At 39.1% G+C, this 19,206-nt stretch overlaps 1 protein-coding gene across 5 annotated transcripts in view; it reads right to left on the bottom strand.

Annotated features, from left to right (window-relative positions):
- The window catches only part of ANKIB1 (ankyrin repeat and IBR domain containing 1), a 157,915-nt gene that overhangs the window by 73,696 nt on the left and 65,013 nt on the right, over nucleotides 1-19,206 (bottom strand). For 3 of the 5 annotated variants that reach the window (XM_024990530.2, XM_024990529.2, NM_001192052.2), the window contains one exon: nucleotides 10,308-10,608. The exons of 1 other annotated variant lie outside the window; for it this stretch is intronic. In XM_024990530.2, coding sequence (XP_024846298.1) covers nucleotides 10,308-10,608 — 301 coding nt within the window. Of the gene's footprint in view, nucleotides 1-510; nucleotides 1,784-10,307; nucleotides 10,609-19,206 lie in introns of those variants that run through there. One more of the 5 variants, XM_059885440.1, reaches the window with a different exon arrangement.

Below are 19,206 nucleotides of genomic sequence, written 5' to 3'. Positions count from 1 at the left end.
CCTGGAAGCCACTGACAAGCCCAGTGGACATGACTCTGGCTTCCTGCTCTAGGCCAAAGGTATTCCTCAGAGTTAAGATGGTTTACAACATTTTTTAAGTTGTAAAAACAAGCAAACAAATCAAGAAGAATATGAAACACAGACTTGTGGTCACAAAGGTTAAAATGGTTACACTTTACATCTGGCCCTTTAAAGAAAAAAAAAAAATATGTGAAGCATAAGTCTCAGCAGTCACTGTTATCATCTGGAGCCCTTCAGTCTAAGTGTGGTCTGGGGACCAGTGATATCACTGGGGGTTTGTTAGAAATGCTGAATCTCAGTGTTACCACCCAAGCCCCTCCCACTCCAGACCTCTATATCAGAATCAGATTTTAATCTCAAGGAGATTCTTATGCACATGAAAGTCTGACAAGCAATGACCCTACACTCTGGCCTAAGTGGTATGGAGACTGGTATATTTATATTGCCTACTCTATTTAATACTGGGAATTAATAAGCCCACAGACTTACCATACCAACTGCAGGATCTACTACTGTTTTCAGCCTTTCAGCTTCACAGGTTATCCAACACAAAACAATTTGCTTCTGACTGCTACAGAACTTGCCTGGAGAATCCCATGGATGGAGGAGCCTGGTGGGCTGCAGTCCATGGCGTCGCTAAGAGTCGGACATGACTGAGCGACTTCACTTTCACTTTTCACTTTTATGCACTGGAGAAGGAAATGGCAACCCACTCCAGTGTTCTTGCCTGGAGAATCCCACGGACGGGGGAGCCTGGTGGGCTGCCGTCTATGGGGTTGCACAGCGTTGAACACAACTGAAGTGACTTAGCAGCAGCAGCAGCTACAGAACTAAGAGTTGACTTTGTTCTCTGCTTCTTTATTCAGAGCAGTAGGAAATGATTTCTAAAAAGCACACTGGGATAGTTTTCAAAGCCATGATTTGATTTACATCCAAAATAGATACTACCACAGAAGACATTCCAAATATTAGCAAACAAGATAAATCATATTTAACTTAATTATCCCAATCCTTAGCAAAAGCAAAGACAACAAAATTTAAGAGGCTGTGCCATTCCAAAATATTGGTGAGAGGAACCTTCCAGTCTGCATTCCATGGGGTTTAAAAAAAAAAAAGAGTGTATGGAGAGGGAATGTGCGAGAAGTCATTGTTGAGAGTCACTTTTGACAATTTTCAGAACTTGAGATTTCTTACATTGACTGGTGATCTGTCTTCAAAAGCAGTCCCAAAATGAGTCTGCTGGGAGTGAGGTGAGGGGTCCCCAAAACCTGTATCTCATTGCTGGAGAGATACCCGTCTTGGGTGATGGGAGGGAAGGTTCATATTTGCAGCACGTGTCCATTTGTCTTGGCAAGGAAATCAATGTACATGCTACTTTGGGCAGAGAAGCCAGCTAGCTAACAGCAGTACTGCCTGACACTGGAGGAGGAATTTTTTAAAAAAGTGTTTCAGCATACTGACCTTTGGGGCCTAAGGTAGAAACACCAGTAAACACAAGATGTCAAGACATGTTAAACTTCTGCTACATGAGTTAGTCGCTCAGTCGTATCTGACCTTTGCAACCCCATGGTCTGTAGCCCACCAGGCTCCTTCTGTCCATGGAATTTTCCAGGCAAGAATACTGGAGTGAGTAGGTTTCCATTCTCTTCTCCAGGGGATCTTCTCAACACAAGAGATCAAACCTGGGTCTCCCACATCGCGGGTGGACTCCTTAACGTCTGAGCCACCATTTCCTGCATAAAGTCAGATGTTTTGCTTTTGCATAATAGGGAGTTACACCTGGTTGGGAAGAGGCAGTTTTTAAGTGCTTCAACCAAAGGATTCAAGTATCATTTTCTTCACTCTCAAGCAAGGAGAACTGAATATTTTATTAAAAAAAAAAAAATATATATATATATATATTTAGCCTATCTCACATACTTGGTGGTATATACAATTTTCTACCTTAAAAGAAACATCCAATCATCACCGTCTCAGGACATCTGTTTATCGACGTTGTCTTCCTTTCTATTCATAATCCCACAGGAAGAGGGGAAGGACAGCCCCCAGTTGATGACAAATCCCTTTCCACCCCTTTGATCCTTCATCTAAATGCCTGGTGACTCTGCATAAATCGTTTAACTTCTGTAAGCCTCAGTTTACACAGGTCCATTTGTAAAATGAGGCTTACATTATTTTGAGAAAAAGTGTAAAAAGAAAAATAAGAGTCTGTTCTAGTTGTAAAATTCCCATTTCCTAATCTGTTTCCTCTATGACCCTGAGCACTCCATTACTCCCAGTCCCTTTAGTCTCTGACTCTACTGGCTCCTGGCAGAGGAGTCCCCTATCTTAATTCTGTTAGTCCTCTAATGACTTCCTTAATACTTTCTCAGCCACATTTCTGAAATTAGTGACTGACACTCATTGTCTCTACATTTCCTCAGCAAATTACTCAATTTCTCCCAGCAATCTAACTTCTACCCTGACCACTTCACTCTAATATTATTCCTGAAAGTCATTAATACCTCTCAAAGCCAGCCGCCTTTCTCAGTATTCTAATTCCTTGCCCTTTCTGAAGCATGGCAAATGACTGCCTGCCTCCTCTCCTTGAAATTCTTCTCTTGGTATCCTCGATGCTGGATTATTTTGGTTCTCTTCTCTGCTTTTTTGTTTTTTTGTTGTAGGCCACTTCTTGTTCTCATTCCCTTTAAACACAGATATTCTCCAAGTTGATGCTGTGACTTTAATTCTGTAATTTTATCTATAATCTAAAGTCCTGTCCTTGGATTTGTCATCTATACCTTATCTTGCTTTTAGTTATCAACTCTATGGAGATAACATTTGATTCTAAATCTATATTCATTACCCCCAGTTAGTTTTAATTTTTAACAGCCTGAATACCATTTCATGTGGATAATCTAAGACTTCAATCTTCTTCTAAATGACAATTCAAGATATTCGCCTTTCCTTCTAACCAATTCCTTCACCTCATCTCACTTTTAATTTTTTTCTTTATACTGTTGAAGTACACTTCACATACAACACCTGAACTCACTTTTTTGATGTCTGTCAATTGCTACCAGGCTTCAAAGTGAACCAGGTTCAAAATCATGCTCAGTTTACTTAAAAATAAAGTTAATTTGTTCTACTCTAATTATAGATATGATAGCAGATTGTTACACAAAATGCAGAAAAATCAAAGTAAGAAAATTATATTATCCAAAGATAGCTCACCATTGTTAATATCAACATTTTAAAGTCTTCATCATCTTTAACCTTTCTCTTACTTTCTTGTATAAACTGACCAAGTCACCAAAATGCATTTGTCTCATGCTTTCCATTTCTAATACCACCGCACATATCCAGGCTCTTTATCAGTTCACAGCAGAATCAGTGCAATAATATTCCAACTCCTATCACTATCTTCTAATATTTTGGTTTTCAACCTTGGCTGTACACTGGAATCATCTGGAGAAGTTTTATTACAGGGGCCCCACGCTCAGAAATCCAATTTTATTGGTTTAAGATATGGTCTACAGAATGGGATTTTGTGTGCAGACATGGTTAAAACCACTGTTCCAACACAAAGGTTTCCAAATTGTTTAAGAATCACTTGGGTAGTCTGATAGTTATATTAGGGTGATCTGGAATGGAGACTAAGTATATCCACATTTTACAGATTATTCCATTGTAGGTCCCACAAATTACTGCTCTAAGCTAAGGCTTCTCAAACTTTAATGTGAATATGGATGACTTCAGCATTCCTGTTAAACTACAGATTCAGACTCAGGTGATCTGAGATGAGGCCGGAGATGCTGCATTCCCAACAATACCCAAACTGATGCCAAAGCCAGTCTGAGGAATAGTGTCTGGGTAGCAAGACTTTAAGAACCACTCCTTTATCAGTACCCCCTTTCAAATAAAATCTATTCTACATTACAACCATTAAGTTAATCTTACTATATTTGCTTTTTTTTTTTATATTTGCTTTCAAATAGCACGAATCAAAAAAATTAAATGGCTAAATTTTCTATAAATAAATTTCAAATTAGCACTTAGGATTTTCTACTTATTATGGCTTCTATCTTCATTTTAAATCATCTGTCTTATCAAGCCTCTCCAAAATACTTCAATTTGCATATGTTTGAGACGTAGAACAGTCCTTCTCAAACTGCAACATGCAAACGAATAACCAGTGAAACCTGCTTAACGCATTCCTGGAGTCTACCCCAGAGATTCCTATTTGGTATCTGGAGGTCTGGCAAGCACAAGAATTTGTATTTACAACAAGAGTTACTGATGCTACAGGTCTGAGGACCACATTTTGAGTAGCCTCCTCCAAATACTTAAACTGAAGTCTTATCCACTCAAATATTACTACTATCCAAAATATTTTCTGGGCTTAGGAAAATTAAAATGATCTTTCCTTCCCTTCAGTGCCTATAACAATATTTTGAATGCAATAATGAAATCATAACTATCTTGATTAAAAATTAGAAAACCGAGGCCCAGACAGGCACAGTTACTTCCGGTTGCTAAGTTGGGGCCACAATTTCCTTATTCTTTTTTATAGTTTTAAAACCCCAGGTGCTAAAAACACAATTGTAATTAACTAAAACTTTTCAGTATAACTTGTGAATGATTTTTATGGCTTTTCAATGAAGTGTGAAATGCTCTGACGGCTGCTGAGTGTCATACAGGCCCTGTGGCTACAAAGGGGAAGTGGGACTTACCAGCTTTGGTTTCCTAGTGACCTTTATTTGATCTGACAATAAGCAGCAACACTTAAAGCTTTGAATAAGCAAGTAGGACAAAGGTGCATAGGAAATATCTAAAGATAATACTCATTTTAAAAAACGCTTTCCACAAAGAGTTGAAGCACTATTAAACACAACAGCCACTTCTGTCACATCAACCATTTCTTGAATCACTATGACAGGTGAAGCACCAATATAAATGAGGCCTAATGACTGGGCTTGCTCTAGGGAAGTCGGCCAAGGGGAGAAAAATCACAAATTAGGCCTTGCTAACAGACCTATCCCATGGATGGAGGAGCCTGGTAGGCTGCAGTCCATGGGGTTGCTAAGAGTTGGACACGACTGAGCGACTTCACTTTCACTTTTCACTTTCATGCATTGGGGAAGGAAATGGCAACCCACTCCAGTGTTCTTGCCTGGAGACTCCTAGGGACGGTGGAGCCTGGTGGGCTGCCGTCTATGGGGTCGCACAGGGTCGGACACGACTGAAGTGACTTAGCAGCAGCAACAGACCTATGCTGGCCAAGAAGCAATACTTAGAACCTTGTATGAAACAACTGACTGGTTCAGGATTGAGAAAGGAGTATGACAAGGCTGTTTATTGTCACCTTGTTTATTTAACTTACACACAGAGCACATTATGAGAAATGTCAGGCTGGATGAGTTTTAAGCTGAAATCAAAACTGCCGGGAGAAATATCAACAACCTCAGATATGAGGATGATACCGCTCTAATGGCAGAAAGCGAAGAGGAACTAAGGAACCTCTTGATGAGGGTGAAGGAGGAGAGTGAAAAACCAGTTTAAGACTCAGTATTAAAAAAACTAAGATTATGGCATCCAGCCCCATTACTTCATGGCAAATAGAAAGGGAAAAGGTGGAAGTAGTGATAATTTCCTCTTCCTGGGCTCTAAAATCACTGCAGCCATGAAATTAGAAGACAACTGCTTCTTGGCAGGAAAGCTATGACAAACCCAGTGTGTTAAAAAGCAAAGACCTCACTTTGCCGACAAAGATCCATAGAGTCAAGACTATGGTCTGTCCAGCAGCCACGTACAGTTGTGAGAGCTGGACCATAAAGGCAGAGTGCCAAAGAATTGAGGCTTTCAAACTGTGGTGTTGGAGAAGACTCTTGAGAGTTCCCTGGACAGCAAGGAGATCAACCCTGAATATTCCTTGCTGTTCAGGGAACTCTCAAGAGTCTTCTCCAGCGGTGTGCGGACTGATGCTGAAGCTCCAATACTTTGGCCACCTGATGCGAAGAGCCAAGTCACTGGAAAAGACCCTGATGCTGGGAAAGACTGAAGGCAGGAGGAGAAGAGGGTTGACAGAGGATGAGATGGACATTACAAGTACTGAGCCTGCGTGCCGCACCTACTGAAGACTGTGTGCCCCAGAGCCCACACTGCAACTGCTGAGCCTGTGTGCCCTAGAGCCCACACACCACAACTTCTGAGCCTGCGTGCCCTAGAGCCTGCATACCGCAACCACTGAGCCTGCGTGCCCCAGCTACTGAACGTGCATCTACAGCCTGTGCCCCGCCCAAGAAGCCCATGCACCATAATGAAGAGTAACCCTGGCTCGCCTCAACTATAGAAATAACTCACGTGGAAATGAAGCCCTAGCAAAGCCAAAAACAAATGAAATTATAAAAAAAATTTTTTAATTAAATATACACTATCTGGGTTTTCACAGAAAAATGTTTGCTTACCCTTGGAATGACTCTTTGAAATATGAAAAAATTAGAATTAAAGGGACTTTAATTTGCATTAATAAATGTTCAACATATAAGCATTTCTAATTTTCAAACAACTGCAGTCTACTCTTCTTTGTGTTACTTTTATCTCATAAATAATCTGAATGATTAATTTGTCAAACTTCAAATTTTCCTACTTAAGGAAAAGTAGGATTTGATACAAGCATCTGTTGTTAGAAGGTGCCCCGTAGAGATAAAAGAAGGGGCTGGCCAAAATAGGCAAGGAAGAGCTGTATTCTGCAAATTAGTGGCATGAGTTTGACACAACAAAACAAAACAAAACAAAAACATTGCCAAGATAAATCCAAGTATCAAGAGTAGATATGGTGGTAACGGCAGCATCATTAATAGGAACAAGGCAGAACAGAAGAGGAGCTGTGGATAGAGAAGCTTGAGTATAGTTTTGGAAACACTGACTTTGAGAGACTGTTGGAATGTTCATATGAGGAAATCAGCGAGGCAGTAATATAGTGTGAGAAACTTCAGGGTGAGCTCTCCATTTATATGTGTGTGCGTGTGTGTATATGTGTGTGTATATATATATATATCAGTGTATCTATATCTATAGCTTATATTTAGCCACTGATGCCTTCACATATGCAAGTGTCTAAAAGAACTCTGTGATTAAGAGGTTTTTATGTTATGTTCTGTGTATGTACATGTGTGTGCCCCTTTAGCTTACTACAGAACATCATTATCACAGAGAGAAGGAGAAGTTGTAAACATTTCATTTAAATGGTTCAAAATAATGAACCACAAGAATCTGTGTGTTTAAATGCACATACAAAATTGCCCAATGTCGACTTTATCAACTCTGTCCTTAAATAAACACAGAAAAAAACATCTTCAATAGCTAGAAAAGACATATTTCCATAGACATTTATAAATAAATCCTTAAGAGTTAAAAAAAAATAGTTTGGCCTTAACCGTGGAATAAAATAATCAATTTAACCTTAAAGGCCAGACATTAAAAATGGGATCTATTTTGCTACAATCACAGATTAACAGAAAAATTAGTGCTAAAGGGTTCTTTTGAGGTAACTAGGATAGTTACCTCTTGGATGGCTGGATGGTTTCCTCTTCTTTGATAATCTCAAAGAAGCTGAGTGACTGGAGGTCTACAGATAACCACTGTGAGGATCAGGGCTAGACACCAGTGCTCTTTACACCATACTACGATAGCTTAATGAAAAAGTTAATCAACATCTGGTAACACTCTTTCACTCAACCCAAGCCCATTATATCATGCTTGGTATCAATGAGCACTATGAATACTAGAAGACCTTACACAAAGACACTTAAGGACTAATACTCTTAAAGGACAGTTACAGAGTAGATTATATATGTCAGTGTGTTTGTTTTATGTACTAGAACTAGAAAACACAATAAGGCCTCTGGGAATTAGTTAATGTACACTTTCTTGTGAAACTCTTTGTGTTTAGTTAACAGTTAACATTATCAAAAGTCACTCAAGACCTGAGGCTGGGTAAATATACAGTCAAGTATATAAAACAGATTTAAAATAGCTTTATATGGGTAAAATGACATGCTAAAATCTGTTGACGACAACTAGATTAAATGCAATGAAGGTATTTACAGGGTTCTATTTACAGATTTTACATTAAGTCAAAGAGGTCTTCTGAATACAGAAAAATGAAAATAGTTATTAAATGGTGTGGCTTGCGTAACATCATATACTGAAAGATCAAACAGTAAAACATACACATTCACACCAAGCAAATCATCAGACTTGTCAGTCAGAATAAATCTGGCATTAATTTTCTTCACTGAATAAAAAGTGATATACAAACACATAAATGTGTTGGCAAAAATACCACATTCACCTTTTGAAAACAATTTAATAAGCCCATCACTGTAAACTTACTTCAAAATCAACAACTACTAAAGCAATGCGTATAGAGAATTTTTGGAAGCAAGATATAAAACAGCAATTTAAAAGCAATATTATTACTATCAAGAATAAGCTATTTTCTACTCTAGCTCACTTGAAAATTATTAATACAATGCTGATGCAGTCCTGTCAACAACGAGTCACTACAGCAGTGATTCGTTCATAAGAGGTGGGCATAGAACAATATATAAAAAAACTTGATTAAAAGCCTCAGGAATTCTGTCAATAGCCTCATTCCATGCTAAATCCTAGGACATCCTTCTACCACACTGAGAATCAATGTTAGAAAGTAAAGTTTAAGATTAGTTTTAAGTTAATGACCGTCACTGGACTTCCCTCATAGCTCAGTTGGTAAAGAATCTGCCTGCAATGCAGGAGACCCTGGTTCGATTCCTGGGTTTGGAAGATCCCCTGGAGAAGGAAATGGCAACCCATTCCAGTGTTCTTGCCTGGAGAATCCCATGGGCAGAGGAGCCTGGCGGGCTATAACCCTTGGGGCCGCAAGAGTTGGACATGACTTAGTGACTAAACCAACCAACTAAATGACTGTCACTAGCTAAGTAGTGGGCAAAGGTGACACAATCCCAAGAGCTGAAATGACTAATATTCTAAAAGATCAGTAAGTATCACAAACAAGAGCAAAAAATACAAGGTAAGATCAGAAGGCTTCCAGAAGTTGAGAACAACTGACATTTCAGATACGCTCAAGAAGTCATATAAATGGCCATAACCTTTTAACATGAGTAAGAAAATGGAGAACCTTCATGTTTTTTGTATATTTATCAATTTAGAAGTATAAGTTTACACACATGAATAATATTAAGGAAATACTAAATTTTAAGATGCATATTTTAATCTTATTAACATATATTTAATCTGGAAAACTACTTTTCTAATCAAGACCTACATATCTGGTAAATGGATACTCTGATTCAATTTATAATGCTACACTGAAACTTAAATACATTTATGCAAAAGAATGTCTAAGAGTTATGTATGGATTGACATGTATACAGCTGAGAGAATACAGCTGTATAGCAGCAAGGACAGTATAAAGAATAATGATTTCTTAGCTTAGTTAAGATCCTATACTATACGGCTGATTTTATCTAAGCCTATTGTTAGATATACATATATATATGAAAACCATAGATGGAAAAATTCAAATACAAAGTACTCAGGTACTTTAGTGCAAATTACAGAAAAAAACCAGCACATTTTAATATATAAAATTTTTTAAAGCCCCAATATATATATTCATTAATATTTATCCCTGCTGATTCTTATTTAGTCAATAAGTCGTGTCCAACTCTGCAACCCCAGACTATAGCCTCTTTTGTCCATGGGATTTCCCAGACAAGAATACCAGAGTGGGTTGCCCTTTTCTTCTCCAGGGGGATCTTCCTGCCCAGGGATCAAACCCAGGTCTCCTTCATTGCAGGCGGATTCTTTTACTGCTCAGCCACCTGCGAAGCTCATAGCTTGGGGAACTGATCACTTCTAGATAATATAGGTTAAGGTCCCACTTGTCAAGATTTGCCATACGTATACATTCTATAAATTGGTGTCTAAAATCAGCGACAAGCGAAACTTTTGATACCAAAAGCATTACTCTCAATAAGATAGTGTTTGTATGATGACTGCTATGTTCAGGGATGTCAGTCAATTTTAAATTGCTTCTGATTTCATTTCATTTCCAAGGATGAATGTTTGTGGGTTTGTTTTCCTAAAACAAAGGCTCCCAATTCTTTTAGAACCACAAGAGACAGAAATGACTAGTCAAATTAACGAAGTAAAACAAATATTGATTATCACACATTACTGAGACACAGATTTTACCATGCAGATTGCTAAAACAAACAAACGGGCACACCAAGGTTTACCTCTACGCAGGTTTTCATCCCTGAGGCAGCAGCATAGTGCAGGGGTGTGTTCTTTTTGTTATCAACAGCGTCAATAGCTGCTCTCTCATATTCGCCTTGGTCAAGTTTTGCTCCTTTCCATCTTAAAATCATCTGTAGACAATCCGCTCTTCTAAAATCATCTTCCGCAGGGCGTGCTAAGCGAGGATGAAGGGCTCCTTCTGAGATCATAATTTGAGGTCCCATACACAACAAATGCATAGATGTTTCATTGTGCACATTCCGTTTATTTGGATTTCCATCTCTACCAAAAAGAAAGGTCCTAAAATGGTAAAGAATGAAAATCAGGTTTTTCCTACCTGGAAATAATACACAGGAGATACATTTAAAGCTCTACTTCTAAGCTGCTAATCCAGTTTCTACTGAGGCACTGTTTCACAATAGGCTGAATGACTAATTTTTTTTTTTGGTTGTGCTGGGTCTTCGTTGCTGTGTGGGCTTTTCTCTAGTCGCAGAGAGTAAGGGCTCCTCTCTAATAGCGGTGCACAGGCTTTTCACTGCAGGGGCTTCTCCTGCGCGAGGGCTTCAGGAGTTGCGGCACATGGGCTCAGGAGTTGCAGCTCCCACACTCTAGAGTATGGGCTCAGCAGCTGTGGCACACGGGCTTAGCTGTTCTGTGGCATGTGGGATCTTCCCAGACCAGGGATCAAACCTGTGTCTTCTCCATTAGGAGGTGGATTCTTTACCACTGAGCCACCAGAGAAGCCCCACTAATTCTTACAATTATAAAAAAACTTGATTCAAAGTTGACTATCATTACAGTGTTTGCTAATAAAAGAGAAAAAGGCATAAGAAGAAAAAAGAAAGGTAAGGAAAAGGAAAATGACAGAGAAAAGGAAAAGGAGGAAGAAAGAAAGGAACCAAAGGGCCACATAATGGACTAGTTTGTCAATTAACATAAACGTCTTAGGTACATTATTAAACATATCCCAGCGATTTATTTTTTTGTTATTGCTCTGCCATATTTTATTTCTCTTGAGTACATTTTTACTTAAGAAGGATGCTGACCATATAGGAGAAGCAAGCAATGCGTAAGTCTGGAAGTAAATGTTAAATCTAGGAAAAATTTAGTTGAGTTTTCCCCAGCCTTTGAAAGAACAAGGCATATATTTATACAATGTAATACCTTCTTAAGGCAATAAGCTAGCTGAGTTCTGGAAGAGCACGATCTAATTTCAAGGTGGTAGACCTTACTGATGATAATAGGTGAGCTGCCTTAACTTCTGCCAGATCCAGATCTGAGAGCTGTGTCTAGCATCCACTACATCTTTTGGGCTAGGCTCAGTGGATTAACATTTGAGCCAGTTCAGTGGCCATAACAGGAAATGAGCTGGATAAAACCTAGTATAATTCAGTCAGCCTGTACTAAAAAACACAAGTATACTATGAAATGGGCATACAGTCCCATATCCAAAGATGAGTCAATTTACTATGGAGGGCTGGTATCACTTGCGTTCCTATGTCTAAGGGCAGAATAGCAATGAGAAGGGAGCAGAAGAGTCAAAAGCTAAATCCTAGTTATATCTGGATTGTTTTTAGGTTAGTTTTAGCTTAGAACAAGAAAAAACAAAGACAAAACCCTGACTAGGAAGGAACTAGGATGAGCTCTTCAACTTGAATGAATGAGCCAAGCTAGAAAACTCTTACGAGGAAAAAGGCCGAGTAAGATGTTTTACGGTGGTTTCCAATTTTTAGAACAACTCTGGGTATCTCCTGCTTTTATAAGATTCTAGACAGTTCAGCAATACAGCCTTTCAAAACTAGCCTATTAGGCTTCTAGGGTCCACATTCATTTGAGCCATCTTGAAAGTAAAACATGAAGTCTCTGAAGCAGGAACAAATGAAATAATAACTAGTCCCACATACCCTAACTCCTACCACTGGGGTAATGCAATCTGAGCCAGATCAGACATCACATAGTACATGTACTGGGGTCTGCACTGCAGGGCAATGTGACAGGCAGACCAGTATCTCCACCCCAAAGAGGTCTATGTCTTAATCCCCGGGACCTGTGAATATGTTACCTTATACAGTAAAAGAGACTTCACAGATATGATTAAGTTAAGGTTCTTGACATTGGGAAAGTATCCTAGTATCCAGGTGGGCCCAATGTAATCAGGAATCCTTAGAAGAGAATGACAGGAGGGTCAGAATCAGAGACATATTGGAAGATGCTATGCTGCTGTCTTTAAAAATGGTGGAAGGGGCCACAAGCCAAGAAGTGCAGGCAGCTTTTAGAAACTGGAAAAGGTAAGGTAAGGGATTCTACCCAAGAGCATGCAGAAGGGATATAACTCTGCCAACACTTTGAGTTTAATCCAGTGGAACCATTTCAGATTTCTGATCTCCAGAGGTTTAAGATAATACATTTGTGTTGTTTTTAGTCACCAAGTTTGTGGTAATCTGTTATAGCAACAATAGGAATGAGCCCTAAATATAAGACTCTGGGAAGCTTGTGCAGTAGATCTTCCCTCTGGAGACCAGGGAAGGTGTGAAGAGGAGTTGGTGGGGGGGTGGGGATGGGTGGGGGGTTGTGTGTGTGGAGGGGGAACCTATCCCTGAGTATGAACACTGTTCTAGGGAAGACCTTGGGTTCTTATGCTCTGCAATGTGAAATATGTTTCTCGGCAAGAGATAAAGACTATCATCTCTGAGTCTTACAATTCAGGGAATGTAGGAATGGTTTCAGGTCTCATCTACTCCTAATCCCCCAGGCAAATGTTAAGCAAGTACCTCCTGAGAAGCAAGTATCTCCAGTATCTCCTGGAGTTCTCAATCTCTACTCAGTCCAAGTTTAACTTTCAAAGCTTGTCTCTGAAGCTCAGGTCCCAAGTTCTAATAAAATTTGCTCAGAAAGCCCCATTTTCTCTAAAGTCCTACAGAGCCTTCATGGCCTTCTGACTCCCTCAGTACATGGGTATGCTCTTTATTGCTTACTCTATCTGGTTTCCAAGGATCTGACCTAGCCATCTAAACAAACCCAACCCTACTTAGAAGCCTCTTTACACTAAGTTCCCTCCTCCAGCTGCATTGATCATTCCCTTCTTTGTCTTCCTGTAACATCCTAATTATATAATTCATTACATCGCATCACAGTTACTTTCTTACATATCTGTTCCTTTCTCCCACTTGGTTTATAGCCTTTTAAGGCAAGATCTATATCCTGTTCTTTCTTGAATCCCCAATATAGTGTCAAACACAGAGGAGACTCTTGCTATAATTTTGATAGATGAACTACTTTGTGTATTACTTTTATGATGAAGATTAGTGATGTGGCATTGGGAATACATTAAGACAGAATTCTAGATCTCTCAAGCCAGTAACACAGCAGACTGGTCAAGAACCCAGTATCTACTGACCAGTACAGACTGCCCGGCTATAGTCTCAGTCCTGTCACTTTCTAGGTGTGTGATCTTGCACAAAATAGCTAATATATAAAATATACTACGTATGTAACCAATATAAACATACAGCTAATATACATATTATATACATAAAACCAACTAATATATGGCTTCTATTCTTTGACCAAGTAAACCTACTCCTGAAATTTATCACTTAAATGTCTGGTTATAGGAAAACTGGGAAATACAAATCACAGTATTTTTGTACATTGGAAATTATAAAGTCATTAACAAGTCTATATAAGAATATTTATAGTGAAAATCAGAAGGGACATGGAATGATTCTAACAGTTGTTTAAGGGAGGCAGGAATGTGAGTAGTTTATTTATATAACCATAATGCTGCTTCATAATTTAAAAAAAAAGGAAAAATATATTTTTCCTAAGTCAACAACTGATGATAAAACTTTCAATAATATTCTCTGTATTTATAATGGCTGAATTACAGTGAATAACCAAAATTTTAAACACTACTCTAAAAACGTGTTCAAGATTAAAATCTCTTCCAAGAGCCATTATTAACAATAAAAGAGATTTCATTTCCTTAAAAATTTAACTTAAAATTAATTCAGATTCCATATGATTCTGTACAGCAACATAGATTCAGCTTTTCCTATCCCTATTTCCAATATATCACGTATTTTCTCTTTTGTTCAGGAGGCCTCAAGTTCTCATCACCATGGAATTTAATACAAGTTGGAAGGACGTCAGCTAATATGGAGACAGACTCTCTCATTAAACAATCCTACATCCTCCCCAATAGAGGGACGAGATAATGTGATAATTTTGCAAACATTCTTATACCCAATCTGCCAGACTCTGATTCAGCAAACCAAAGCAAGCTTATTATTCTGAAGTTAAAATATTAAAAGAGCTTAATTATTTATTCAGGAAAGATTCTCAAATTTATTACAGTACTATACCTGCATAAACATTCTGTACTAAAACTGTCAAGTTGGATATTCTAATTTTATTGATTTACATTATTACTTTTATATTATATGCTTAAATTCAAAAGTAGTCTTCTTTAAGTTACATGAATGAGTAAATGGAATTACAAATTTGTAATTGACATGTAAGTTTTAGATAGGCCCCTCTTGTAACTATGCCAGTAATTATGAAGTGTATTTTACTACTTACATACAAGGTTAATTCTTGGACCAGGATAGGAGATAACTGGCAGGAAGGAAGGGTAAGGAAAACATTAACCTGGAAAAAAAATTCCTTTCATTTGACCTTAATAACCCATCGAAAGTCATTTGTTTGTCTAGATTCTTTCAGTGTTCATTGTGAAACAGTCAAATTATAACTGCAACCTATAAATCTACATTTACTCTCCACTTCAATATGACCCTATTCTGATCACTGTACTAAAACTGCACTCGTTCACATCATCAGGAATTTCCTAAGAGTTAAGTTCTTATCCTCAATTCTTGTTTTAACCTTAAACTGCCAATAATTCATTTATATCCTTATCTCCTTATTACCTCGGTTTCCATAACTACCCATCGTTTTAAGAGGTCTCTTCATTTTTTTCAGAACAAACTCTCTTTTACCTATGATGATGGCTCTACTTTCCTATCTCCTTCAGATCAGATCAGATCAGTCACTCAGTCGTGTCCGACTCTTTGTGACCCCATGAATCACAGCACGCCGGGCCTCCCTGTCCATCACCAACTCCCGGAGTTCACTGAGACTCATCAAGTCAGTGATGCCATCCAGCCATCTCATCCTCTGTCGGCCCCTTCTCCTCTTGCCCCCAATCCCTCCCAGCATCAGAGTCTTTTCCAATGAGTCAACTCTTCGCATGAGGTGGCCAAAGTACTGGAGTTTCAGCTTTAGCATCATTTCTTCCAAAGAAATCCTAGGGCTGATCTCCTTCAGAATGGACTGGGTGGATCTCCTTGCAGTCCAAGGGACTCTCAAGAGTCTTCTCCAACACCACAGCTCAAAAGCATCAATTCCTTGGCGCTCAGCCTTCTTCACAGTCCAACTCTCACATCCATACATGACCACTGGAAAAACCATAGCCTTGACTAGACGAACCTTTGTTGGCAAAGTAATGTCTCTGCTTTTCAATATGCTATCTAGGTCGGTCATAACTTTCCTTCCAAGGAGTAAGCATCTTTTAATTTCATGGCTACAGTCACCATCACCATCTGCAGTGATTTTGGAGCCCAGAAAAATAAAGTCTGACACTGTTTCCACTGTTTCCCCATGTATTTGCCATGAAGTGATGGGACCAGATGCCATGATCTTCGTTTTCTGAATGTTGAGCTTTAAGCCAACTTTTTCACTCTCCACTTTCACTTTCATCAAGAGGCTTTTTAGTTCCTCTTCACTTTCTGCCATAAGGGTGGTGTTATCTGCATATCTGAGCTTATTGATATTTCTCCCAGCAATCTTGATTCCAGCTTGTGTTTCTTCCAGTCCAGCGTTTCTCATGATGTACTCTTCATAGAAGTTAAATAAGCAGAGTGACAATATACAGCCTTGACGTACTCCTTTTCCTATTTGGAACTAGTCTGTTGCTCCGTGTCCAGTTCTAACTGTTGCTTCCTGACCTGCATATAAATTTCTCAAGAGGCAGATCAGGTGGTCTGGTATTCCCATCTCTTTCAGAATTTTCCACAGTTTATTGTGATCCACACAGTCAAAGGCTTTGGCATAGTCAATAAAGCAGATACAGATGTTTTTCTGGAACTCTCTTGCTTTTTTGATGATCCAGCGGATGTTGGCAATTTGATCTCTGGTTCCTCTGCCTTTTCTAAAACCAGCTTGAACATCAGGAAGTTCACGGTTCATATACTGCTGAAGCCTGGCTTGGAGAATTTTGAGCATTACTTTACTAGCGTGTGAGATGAGTGCAATTGTGCGGTAGTTGGAGCATTCTTTGGCATTGCCTTTCTTTGGGATTGGAATGAAAACTGACCTTTTCCAGTCCTGTGGCCACTGCTGAGTTTTCCAAATTTGCTGGCATATTGAGTGCAGCACTTGCACAGCATCATCTTCCAGGATTTGGAATAGCTCAACTGGAATTCCATCACCTCTACTAGCTTTGTTCATAGTGATGTTTTCTAAGGCCCACTTGACTTCACATTCCAGGATGTCTGGCTCTAGGTCAGTGATCACACCATCGTGATTATCTGGGTCATGAGACCTTTTTTGTACAGTTCTTCTGTGTGTGTCCTATCTCCTTAATGGAAGCAAACTCACTTTCTGAGTCTGTTTTCTTCTCTGGACGTCTTCCTTCCTTCCAGAGAGCACATCCATTCTTAAAGTCACTTATCTTTCAGTGGTTTCTATGAATACACATTGTAAACTGTAAACTTTTATTGGAACCCAAATGACAGACAGTGGCAGCAGAATCATAGTTTTTCTCAAAGGGCTTCTACTATTATTTCAGTGATAATTCTTAATGCTCTATCACCCTGACTACTATCCTGACCTTGAGGCCATATTCTAAATTTTTATGGGTTTCCCTGGTGGCTCAGCTGGTAAAAGAATCTGCCTGCAATGCAGGAGACCTGGGTTTGATCCCTGTGTTGCGAAGATCCCCTGGAGAAGGGAAAGGCTACTCACTCCAGTACTCTGGCCTGGAGAATTACATGGACTGTACAGTCCATGGGGGTCACAAAGAGTCTAAGCCCCATTTTTTCTTGCACTTTCTATCATTATCTCACATTCAGTTGAGCTCCCCTCAAAATAACCATCTTCTTTGTTACAGCCTCAATTTCTTGTCATAACACTATTATTCCAGTAGTTACTAAGATATACACATACTTTCAGTTCCCTTTACATCTTACCTTTCATGCAACATTATTTTTGAGTAGCTGTAATTGTATTATAGAGGTTAGGTATATTGTTAAGAAAACAGATTAAATACCTGCCCTTACAGTGTGTACACAGCAACGGAGGTTAGGAGAGAACTGAATTTCAATCCATTTATAAGAATTTAATAACTCCTGAAATACAAGAATCAAAAAAAACCCCCCCAAACTGGAAACTCTATTTTAATTCTCAAAGCTTGATATTAACATATGCTCTGACAAACACATGCTCTAATAAAGATTTTATATTTCATTTATACCAAAAGACAGGCCCCTTTCATATTCTAGGAAGCACAAGAAGTTATCCTATAAAATCTAAGGAATAAGCACTCTAATTTCCCATTTTATACATGCTTATCCAAACTAGAACATGTGGACTCCAAAGTCTAAACAGTGCTTTTGCTACATCAAATAGTAACTATTTATGAATATGGATTCAGTTTCCCAGGAAAGAAGCACTGTGATATGGTATGATGTAAATACATAGCATTTAGGTTCAGAGAGATACAGATGCAAACTAGCTCCTAAACTGCAAACCGCCCTTCTTTTACCATATGATTATGTCTAAGAAGAGGGGAAAGCTGTGCCTGCTGTTGCAGGTACCATAAAGCTAAACGAAATGGGGACTAAATCAAGGCCTTATTGCAATTTACTTTATGGCTACTAAAGTATATTGTTCTTGGCTAGGTATACTTCTTTGTCCACCCGTATATGTCATGTGTTAGGAATCTAGCCAAGCTTAGTCAGAGTCTATACCGAAGCTAGCAGGCAGGTATGCCAGATTACATGAGGCAGCATGAGAAAATAATGGCCATCAACTTGTTACCAGTTTAGAAAAGTTAAACACAGTGAAACATTTGAAGCTATCTAAAACATAAACAGTTAAAACAGAGTTGGTATTTCACTTAATGCTGATGTGTGCTATTTATCCTTATTCTATTGAATTCATGACACAGTGTTAGTTCAGTTCAGTTGCGCAGTCGTGTCCGACTCTTTGTGACCCCATGACTGCAGCACTCCAGGCCTCCCTATCCATCACCAACTCCCGGAGTTTCCTTAAACTCACGTCCATTGAGTCAGTGATGCCATCCAACCACATCATCCTCTGTCGTCTCTTTCTCCTTCCGCCTTCAATCTTTAATCTTCCAATGAGTCAGTTCTTCATCAGGAGGCCAAAGTATTGGAGTTTCAGCTTTAGCATCAGTCCTTCCAATGAATATTCAGAACTGATTTCCTTTAGGATGAACTGGTTGGGTCTCCTTGCAGTCCAAGGGACTCTCAAGAGTCTTCTCCAACGCCACAGTTCAAAAGCATCAATTCTTCAGCACTCAGCTTTCTTTATAGTCCAACTCTCACATTCATACATGACCACTACAAAAACCATAGCCTTGACTAGACAGACCTTTGTTGGCAAAGTAATGTTTCTGCTTTTTAATATGCTGTCTAGGTTGGTCATGGAGAAGGCAATGGCAACCCACTCCAGTACTCTTGCCTGGAAAATACCATGGATGGAGGAGTCTGGTAGGCTGCGGTCCATGGGGTCGCTGAGTGTCGAACACACTGAGCAACTTCACTTTCACTTTTCACTTTGATGCACTGGAGAGGGAGATGGCAACCCACTCCAGTG

Source organism: Bos taurus, chromosome 4, assembly GCF_002263795.3.
Source record: "Bos taurus isolate L1 Dominette 01449 registration number 42190680 breed Hereford chromosome 4, ARS-UCD2.0, whole genome shotgun sequence".
NCBI lineage: Eukaryota > Metazoa > Chordata > Mammalia > Artiodactyla > Bovidae > Bos > Bos taurus.
Note: the sequence above shows the minus strand (reverse complement) of the source record. Positions and strands in the feature narration are given on the sequence as shown.